This window comes from Citrus sinensis, chromosome 2, assembly GCF_022201045.2.
Source record: "Citrus sinensis cultivar Valencia sweet orange chromosome 2, DVS_A1.0, whole genome shotgun sequence".
NCBI lineage: Eukaryota > Viridiplantae > Streptophyta > Magnoliopsida > Sapindales > Rutaceae > Citrus > Citrus sinensis.
In genome coordinates, this window is record NC_068557.1 from 21,573,858 (window position 1) to 21,584,304 (window position 10,447).

A 10,447-nucleotide genomic window follows, 5' to 3' on the forward strand; every position below is an offset into this window, starting at 1 on the left:
ATTAAGTGAAATCACTTATATTTATTTATCCTTCATGATTAAATTAATTTAATATAAATTGTAATTTATTTTGTGTTCTTAAAGTTAAATTTATATATAATTTTCCTATTCTACATCTAGTCTTGATGTTAGTCATAAAATATAAAGATTTTGAGAATATAAATTAAGTAAAATGACTTATATTTATCATTTTTGTATTATGATTTTTGACCCAACAATTTGTTATATACAAATAGAATTTTTATACCGAGGACATTTGTTCTTAAAATCATATTATATTACCTCAATTCATGCGGCAACACTTAATAACAAAGTCATTGCCCTCGCTCTTTCCTCTCTACTTGTAATTTGATTGCTTTCATCCAAAATGTTGTGATAAGTTGGCAATGTTAAATGCTAAAAGTTATTACTGGTAATTGATTAGCATATACAACAGCATCATTGGCCGAATTATGAAAATAAAACATAGTGATATCGGCGATATTATTTATAGGCCATCGTTATCAAAAAGACAATGAAGGCTTATTCAATCAAACATTTAAACTTAGCTTAAGGGAAATTTTAAGTTTTTCATTACACAGCCTTCACCACTATAGGACTCCTCACTCGGTGTTGTTTCTCATCTGACCATATCAACTCTCCAAATGCATAATCCTTAGTGACACTTGCATTCTTAGCTTTAATGATGACCTTGAAACTTTTCTCCTCTCCAACATTTATAAATTTCAAGCTCTTTGGTGCAATAGTCACTGAGACTCCTTCCGGGGTTTTTACGCGAGCTTGGTAAGTTCCCGGAGAGCCAACGTTCTTGACTCTTCGCGTCACTGTGATTGAGCCAGAGAGTTTAGGGACTGTGATTGAAGGGTAGTTGAAGTTGACCAGACTGATAGCATTCTTGGGGCATGTGTAAGAGCAGTTTGTTGAGAACAATGAAATTACATTTTTGTTGTATCCCAGTGCACAAAGAAAGTTCAAGTAATCGTTAACCGTTAAGTCATAAACCAATCCAGGATCCATTGCGAGGTTTGGTTGCACATGGCCTGCTCCATAACTGAAGGGTGTTGCTTCAGCAAATGAAGCATTCAAAATTTGTTGCTTGTTGTTATCCAGTGTCGTTGCTGTGAAATACAAGGACAAACAAAATATCAAAACCGAAAACAATAAACGTTTCAAGGACTAGTTTTGATGTACCTGTGGTCATGATGGCTGATTGAATTGCTGCAGGACTCCAATCAGGATGGAGGGTTTTAAGCAGGCCGGCAATACCAGAAATATGAGGACATGACATTGACGTTCCTGAGATAGAGTTGAATGGAATCCGGCGCTTGTCCTCATTTAGGTTTGTTGGGCTTTCTGCTTCAGTATAGGCAGCGATTATATTCTCTCCTGGTGCGGTGATATCTGGCTGAAAATGAAAGTAAAACGGCTAATTATTCAATTCTAGCAGCATAAAAGATAAAAGATATTATATTGAGTTTCCGTTTTATATATAGTACCTTGAGAATCTCTGGGGTAATGTGGTTTGGCCCTTTCGATGAAAAAGCAGCCATAAATGGAGCTGGCTTTGCTCCAAATTCAGTGGTCGGACGTGTAATGAAACCAACAGGATGCCTGTTAAAAGTGAGAACGAGTTACAATACTAATTAATTTCGTGGCAGCTGATGAAATGTGAGGTATGCGTGTAATCTTACTTGGTTGAATTGACGTAACCAAGTAAAGACTCACCATCATTGAAGCTGATAGCTGAAGCAGGAAGGACATGAGGATCAGCCGTACGGTCATAGCCAAAATCCTGTATATTGATAAGAACAACGCCAACAGCACCAGCTGAGGCTGCCAGTTGTCCCCCGGCTACGCGAAATGCATTACTCCAAATCAAGATCTTTCCTTTCACCTTGTTAGGATCTAATATTGCTTTCTCCCGCGCCAAGCTTCAATATGAACAAATTTCGTTGTGAATCCAAGGCTTGTTACACTGGAAATTAGAATTGTAATATGAATAAAAAAAGAAAATTGTATTCTTACGCATTTGTAGATGCATTAGCTAGAAAAGCATCTTCAGCAAGGATTAAAGGGAAGAGCTTGTCACTTGGAAGGCCTTTCTCTGATAAACTTTGTCCCTTCAAAATCAAATGCATGTTGTTGATAAATAAGTGCATATGCTCAAAGGATTTCAGGCGCGAAAAACATTAAAAGAAAGAGAAAGAGAACAAAAATATATATTGACCTTAAAACGTTTGTTATTGCCAAGGACGACATAATTAGGGAAATCTCGATCCATTGTGCTAGCCCCAACTACGATTTGCCACGGCGCTACATTTTCTACAGTACTATCTACATTTTCTACAGTATTACCAGCAGAGCAAACAACCACAATGCCATGTTGAACAGCATGAAAAGAGCCAATTGCAATGCCATCTCCGAAAAATGTTGGGCGCTTAACGCCTAATGAAACGGACAACACATCTACGCCATCATGAATGGCCATATCAAAGGCTGCAATTATATCGCAGTCATAACATCCGCCTAATCCTTCCCAGCAAACTTTGTAAGCCGCCACTCTTGCTTTTGGTGATCCTCCTTTTGCTGTCCCTTTGCCAAAGCCAAATACACTTGCCCCAGCTACAAAATTGCCACCAGCAGTTGATAATGTGTGTGTTCCGTGTCCGTTTATGTCACGCGGAGAATAAAAGGAAGAGTTGAGTGGTCCTTTATGAACTGCATAGTCTTGGTTGAAGTATCTTGCTCCAATTAGCTTCCTTCAGTGGAAACACCAACATTTTGCTCAGACTATATTTCCCAAAAAAAAAATTCTCACTACAATCTACTACCGCATCGAAGATGTAGGATTCAATGAAGGTGCAAAAAGTTATAGAAGAAAATCAATAGAGCGAGCATAATCAAAAGCTTAGGGATTTGAGGAACCTGTTGCAATGAAACCGAGAATCTTTGTCATTTTGGCAAATTCCCTTCCACTTAGATGGAATCGGTCCAAATCCTTCGTCGCTAAAGCTTTTAGACTCTGGCCAGACACCTAGTATATAACGAACAATCCCATTGAAATATTGTGATACTTGTTATTATGATATTTTCAAAGCAGAGAAAATCAGTTTCAAGTAATTTTCTTGTCATAATATAAGGATAAAGACCTCACCAGTGTCGATGTTTCCAATAATGGCATCTTCACCATATCTTGCCTTTTCCCAAATCGAGTTTGGTGGAATCCTACCATTCTGCTGGAGTCCAAGAAATTCCCATGAATGAGTTGTGTGTAATTTGTTCTCCTTGCTAAGGAAAACTGAAACTACTTTTGGATGTTCTGCATTACACAAAGAACCCAGCCCAGTTACTCATGAAGAAAGATCAGAAAAAAGCAAAGAATATATACAGAGGAGCCCAGTTTCAGTTTCTTACTTGCTATCTCGGCTGCTACAGCATCATCTAATTTTGCAGCAAAGCCATTGATGTGTCTTGTGTACGAGTAAAAGATTGCATCTTCAGGATTTTCACTACTATTTAACAATTAAAAAAAATGTTAACAGACTGGATATATAACAAAAGTCCGGTCTAACGTAAATTTCTTGTCAATCCCATGGTTATTGCAAGTTCTAAGGCTTGACCTTCCCAAGAATGATCCAAGAAACTCATGATGATATTGAGTCACACGATTTAGATCAACAGATGATACTTCTGGTCCATGCGAGTGAGCTCCCAAGTAAACTACATAAGACTGCATTCATTTCAAATGAAAAAAACTTTAGCATTCACAATATAATTATTAAATCATTCCTAGAAATAACAACAATAAAGATGAATGCTTAAATAATAATGGAGGAAGAAAGAAAATTAATTAAAATGCTAATTACTTGTTTGGCTGCGAGGGTGGGTCCCTGGCACTGAGAAAATAGAAGACAACATAAGAGGAAAAGGGTAGAAGCTGAAAGCCTCATTGCTCACTATTTCTTTCAGTGATGTGTATGTGCCCAATTCACCTTTGTAGAAAAACAGAGATGTGCTGTTTGGGTCAAAGGAAAATTTCAGAGAAAATGAAACAATGAATTTCCAGAAGATTTATTCCATATCATCGTTTACAAATCAATGTACATATATACAACTACTCACACGTGACAATAACTTGTAACTAACAAGCTTTTTCTAACTAACGAATCAGCTACAATTTGTTACATAACGATTTTATGAGCCGGAAAATGACATTTAACAATTCATGCTGAGCTGCTATTCTTCACTTAACAACCTTCTGCATGACGTCGCTTTATTAAGCTGCTTGAATAATGAGCTACTTTAACAGCCCCCCTCAAACTCAAGGGACAAGGAATGACATTGAGTTTGGCTCTTAGATAGTTAACCGAATGAATGAGAGTGGTTTGGTCATAATGTCAACTACCTGCTCCTCACTTGGTATGTATTGAATATTTAATTCTCTAGCAAGAACTTTTTCTGACATAATGCATATAATATGATTTTAAGAACAAACGTTTTGGGTATAAAAATTTTATTTGTATATAACAAATTGTTGGGTCAAAAATCATAATACAAAACTGATAAATATAAGTCATTTTACTTAATTTATATTCTCAAAATCTTTATATTTTATTACTAACATCAAGACTAGACGTAGAATAAGAAAATTATATATAAATTTAACTTTAAGAATCCAAAATAAATTACAATTTATATTAAATTAATTTAATCATGAAGGATAAATAAATATAAGTGATTTCACTTAATTTATATTCTCAAAATATTTAAATTTTATGACCAACATTAAGACTAGAGGTAGAATAGTAAAATTATATATAAATTTAACACCGTCATAATAGCATGAGAGGTTTGGATCTATTTTAAAACATATGAGAGTTTTGCATAGGTTCTCCAAATAACAAAAAAGTAATCCTCATTTCCCCTTTTATTTTAATACTTATATGTGTTTGCAACTATCGATCTACTTATAATCACAATAAAGAGTCTATTAAGATTAACCTAGATCAATTATTATAGTAGAACTAAATTTCTATTGCCACATTAAGATAAATCGATTGAGACTAGTCTAGATCAAGAATTAAGTCATAAACTCCCTTCAATTATTTTGATATTTATCATTTTACAGTTGTAGGTCCACAAAAAAAATACATGTATGCTACAGTCGTCCCCAAAAGCATGCAAATTGATGCCAATACGAACAAGTGTTTAATGGGACAGATACAAAATATTATTTTGCTATAAATGAAAATGTTGTTTAAATCTTCAGTCGCACTCATTTTCACGCAAGCAAATCAAACTTTTGTTTTTCTTGGAAGTTTAATACAATTTCCATATTTGTTTTCTTAGGTGACTTAGGGTGGAATGTTGTAACTTCTAAATAATTACTATTAGTTGTGCTGTAAAAATAATCAACTGTGAAGAGAATCACTTAAGTATTTGGTAAATTTTGTTTTCAGAAGTACTATGAGTTTTAAAAGCAGTTATGAACGTTTGGTAAATTTTACTGTTAAACTGGTGAAAGAAAACAAATGACTAAAATGTACATAATGTAAAATTAAATTTACTTATACATATAAAAACATGTACATATAATATTTTTAATGGTGTATTATAATAATTTTTACTAAAAATAAAATTAATAATATATTGATTTTACTTTTTTATCTTAAAACAATTGATAATTAAATTTTATAATATAGTGAAACAAATTTAATAATAATTCAACCAAAAAATTAATATTAATAAATATATATTGATGAATTATAATAAAAATTTATTAAATATTGATTTTGTTTCCAATTTGAATAAGAATAATTATGGATTTAGGTAATAATTTTAAGGACATTTATGAAATTGTATTAAAGGATAATACTAATTCTCAAAATTAGAATCTAAAAGCTATTCGGTCTCTACTTTTCAAAATCAATGGTAGGAGAGGCTGATTTTGACAAAGGTAATTTTGATTTTCTTTTTTTTGCTAAACACTAAAATTAGCTTTTAAATATTTAAAATCACTTTTAAACCTCCCAAAAGTAATCCCAAATGAGCCCTTAGTTAAGGTAATTTAGAAATTGCCATTGCTATCTTAATTTATGCCAATACAATACGAACAAGTGTTTAATGGGGTAGATACGAAATATTATTTTGCTATCAATGAATTGTTTTTTACATTACAAAATATACCATCTTCACTCGCATTCATTTTCATGAAAGCAAATCAAAACTTTTGTTCCTCATGGAATTCTAATACACTTTCCACTTTTGTTTTATTGGTTGACTTAGAGTCAAGGTAATTTAGAAATCGTAATTCTATCTTAATTTTTTGTGTGGCTAAATCATGTTTCCGAATTCCACTATTTTACTGGTCCCTTTTCTTAGATTAGAGACACACATATGTGAAAATTTTAATATCTTGAGAATAAAAATTTGAACTTATAGCAACGTTATGAAGCTCATAAGAAGATCTAAGTGCTTAAATTTAGATAAAAATTCATTTAGTCCATATGTTTTGATGTTAAAGTCTGTTTAGTTCTTATATTTTTAAAATATCTCAAAACATTCCTGCCGTCAAACTATTGACATCCCTTTCATTACTTTTTATTCCTTTTAACTTGCTTTTATAATATTACCCTCTTATAATAATGTTTCTTTTTTTTAGACAATAATAAAGAGGAAAAATTAAAATTACCAATTTAACGCCAAAAATAAAATAAAATAAAAAAGAATATATATAAATTTTTGTGAAAGCTCATGTATGTCCAAAAAAATTAATGTTGTAAAAAATTAAATTACCAATCTTTTGGACTTTAAAAAAATTAATATATTAACTCCTCAGTAGATGTTCCACAAAAATTAATATATATTATTTTGTTTTTATTTTATTCTTGGGTAAAATTGATAATTTATTTTTTATTAATGTCAAAAAAAATATTATTGTAAGAGTAATATTATAAAAACAAATCAAAATGAACAAAAAGTAATGGCAGATGTGTTAATAATTTAACGCTAAATATGTTTTGAGGTTTTTTAAAAATATACCGGGTGAAGGTAGTGTAATGAAAAACTTAAAATTTCCCTTCAGCTAAGTTTAAATGTTTTATCGAATAAGCCTTCATTGTCTATTTGATAATGATGGCCTATAAATAAGATTGCCGATCTCACTATGTTTTATTTCATAATTCAGCCACCGATGCTGTTGTATATGCTAATCAAATACCAATAATTACTTTTAACATTAACGTTGCCAACTTATCACAACATTTTGGATGAAAGCACTTAAATTAAAAGGAGAGTGGAAACAACGAGGGCAATGACTTGTTCTTAAGTGTTGCCTGATGCATTGAGATAGTATAAATATGATTTTAAGAACAAACGTTCTCGGTATAATAATTCTATTTTTATATAACAACAAACTGTTGGGGTCAAAAATCATATAATAAAACGATAAACTATGGAAAATCGTAACACAGAGACAGTTACTTTAAGAACCCAAAATAATTTACAATTTATTATTAAATTAATTTAATCATGAAAGGTATTTTAATATAAGTCATTGCACTTGATTTGTATTCTGAAAATATTTATATTTTATGACTAACATCAAGTCTAGAGGTATAATAGTAAAATCAAATAAAATTAACATTGTTATAATTACATGGAGAGGTTTGAGTTTATTTTAAAATATAAGGGGTACACATAGTTTCTCCAAACAACAGGAAAGTAATCTCAATTTCCCTTTTTATTTTAATATTGATATATATTTACAATTATAATTCTGCTCATGATTATAATTAAGAATCTATTAGGACTCATCTAGATCAATTATTAATGTATGAACCAAATTTCTATTCCCATAAATTGATTCAGAATAGCATAGATCAAGAATTAGGCCGGAAGCCGTCCTCTCAATTATTTTGATATTGATAATTTTGGTACAATTTTCCGCAGTTGTAGGTCCACAGAGAAGTTCATGTACGCAATAGTCGTCCACAAAAGCATGCAAATTGATGCCAATACGAACAAGTGTTTAATGGGGCAGATACAAAAGATTATTTTGCTATCAATGAAAATGTTGTTTACATCTTCACTCTCATTCATTTTCATGCAAACAAATCAAAACTTTTGTTTTTCTTGGAAGTTTAATATGTTTTCAACATTCCTTTTATTTTATTAGGTGACTTAAGAGCTAAGGTAAACTAGAAATTACCACATGACGAACAAGTGTTTAATGGGACAGAATAGGGATGGCAATGGGGAGGGGACCAATCTCCTCATACCCATCCCTGATATTTTGCGTATGTCCCCGTCCCCGTCAGAATTACTTGACAGAATCCATATCCCCTCCCCGAATAATAACAGGGGATCCCTAAGGGTCCCCGATCCCCGAATAACTAATACATTTTTTGTTTTCGATTTTAAGTTAATCATATTAAAATAAAAAATTCAAATAAAAGTAAAGTTTGAAATATATCTTACATTAATATCCATTACAAAAGTCACATACATTAAATTAGTAAGTAACACAGTATGTAAGGGATACAAACTTCTTTTACAAACTATCGTGAATAAATTATTAGTCTAATACAAAATTGTTACAAATAAAATCGAATTTATATTCAAAATTAACTTTTTCAATGGTGGCGTGACACTTTATAAATGTGGACTATTCCCTTTACAACACAATAGTTAAGTCGGAGCAAATCAAGAGCAAATATTAGATTAAATTAGATTAGATTAGATTAAATTAGATATTAAAATTGTGATTCGGTGTGGGCAATTATAACATCTAAAAATAAATAAAAAATAGATTTAAGTTTAAAACATTTAATGAATATTAAAATTAAAACAAAATTTTTGGGCTAATAGAATTTACCCAGTTTTTTTAATGTCCTAAATAAAAATTTAGGACTTTAATTAGTTAATTAGGCCTAAAAGTTTAATAATATAAATATATTGATATTTGTTATTTTTACCAATATTTATAATTTTATAATTCAAATTTTATTATTTATTTACTAGTAATTTTAAAAAATAAAAATTAAATTAAAAATTAAAATGGGCAAATGGGTAGGGGATGGGGATTCCACATCATCCCCGTCCCCTCCCCGAATAAGGAATTGGGTAAAAAAATTTCCCCGTCCCTTCCCCGAATAAGAAATTGGGTATGAAATTATCCTCATACCCTCCCCGAATAAAGAAAATCCCCGAGGGTACCCGTCCCCGTGGGGATTTTTGCCATCCCTAGGACAGATACGAAATATTATTTTGCTATCAATGAAAATATTGTTTCTGTTAAAAAATATATCATCTTCACTCGCATTCATTGTCATGAAAGCAAATCAAAACTTTTACTCTTCTTGGAATTTTAATACACTTTCCACATTTGTTTTATTGGTTGACTTAGAATCAAGGTAATCTAAAAATTGCCACTTCTATCTTAATTTTTTGTGTGGCTAAATCCTCTTTTCTGAATCCAATATTTTACTTGTCCCTTTTCTGAGATTAAAGATACTCATATGTGAAATTGCTAGTATCTTGAGAATAAAAATTTGAGCTTATAGCAACGTTAAGAAGCTAACATGAACATCTAATTGCTTAAATTTTTAACATGTCCTCCAAGGTAGTTAATGTTAGATTTTTAATAATAGGGGTTTTGCTCATTTTTCCATACCTAAAAAAAGAAAAGACTATGTCAATTAAACCTCTTTTTTCTGAAATTTTAGTGTAAAGTTAATAACCAAGTGCCCAACACACTTAACACATGTCAACCAAATTATTGATAATGCATCACTTGGGATATATGCCAACAATGTATCCTAATCTAACAATTTACAGGTAATATTTCTCTTCGCTTGGCCTAGGTCTTCAACGTAGTTTTCATTAGAGATGAAAGAAAGAAATGTTATTTTATCAATAATACTAGGAACCTTAATATTTGAGTCCAATATGAGTTTCAATTACTATGTGTCAAATTCATTAAAAATTAAATTTTATAACTTATAAAATTACCATTATACTATTTAATAAATAAATTCCACATCGAATAAAATTTAAATTAAAACTAAAATATTGAGTTTCCTAACATTACCGTTAACATGAACCGAAATGAAGAAAAAGTTGCAAAATGAAGCAGCGCTAAGTTGTATCGACTACAGCGAGATGATGCAAATAACTTTAACACATTACAGAAGCCCCATCACCAACACTATAAAGTAAGATCAGTAAACACAATTTGTTTAGTCTATTTTGTGTTCTGAACATTGGCTGGCTAAACAGCTGGCTGTTAAGACTCACAAAACGTAAACTGAATAATAAATTAATAATGAAAAAGACAAAACTTGAAAATTTTCTGACTGCTGCGCGTGGGCTCTACATTTACATCATGAAGTCTTGATCATAATTTTAAAATAAATGGAATTAATTAATCCAACTAATCACTTCATAA

At 31.1% G+C, this 10,447-nt stretch overlaps 1 protein-coding gene across 1 annotated transcript; it reads right to left on the reverse strand.

Annotated features, from left to right (window-relative positions):
* Window positions 1–394: 394 nt before the first annotated feature.
* On the reverse strand, window positions 395–4,081 carry LOC102627509 (subtilisin-like protease SBT5.3). Its single transcript, XM_052433199.1, has 11 exons — window positions 3,867–4,081; window positions 3,621–3,730; window positions 3,415–3,512; window positions 3,155–3,319; window positions 2,926–3,034; window positions 2,228–2,759; window positions 2,026–2,120; window positions 1,692–1,931; window positions 1,497–1,611; window positions 1,192–1,405; window positions 395–1,118 (listed from the first exon to the last, which is right to left on the reverse strand). Exons 1-11 carry the CDS (start codon window positions 3,948–3,950, stop codon window positions 574–576), a joined length of 2,307 nt encoding a protein of 768 aa, XP_052289159.1. The 5' UTR covers window positions 3,951–4,081; the 3' UTR covers window positions 395–573.
* Between the last annotated feature and the right edge of the window lie 6,366 nt (window positions 4,082–10,447).

Excerpts from the sequence above, each read along its gene's own strand:
- LOC102627509 (XM_052433199.1), bottom strand. The coding sequence starts at position 3,950 with ATGAGGCTTTCAGCTTCTACCCTTTTCCTCTTATGTTGTCTTCTATTT. Across the intron at positions 3,320-3,414 it reads TGTAGCAGCCGAGATAGCAA|AACATCCAAAAGTAGTTTCA; the intron begins GTAAGAAACTGA and ends TGTGTAATGCAG. Across the intron at positions 1,612-1,691 it reads GGTTACGTCAATTCAACCAA|GCATCCTGTTGGTTTCATTA; the intron begins GTAAGATTACAC and ends CACTTTTAACAG.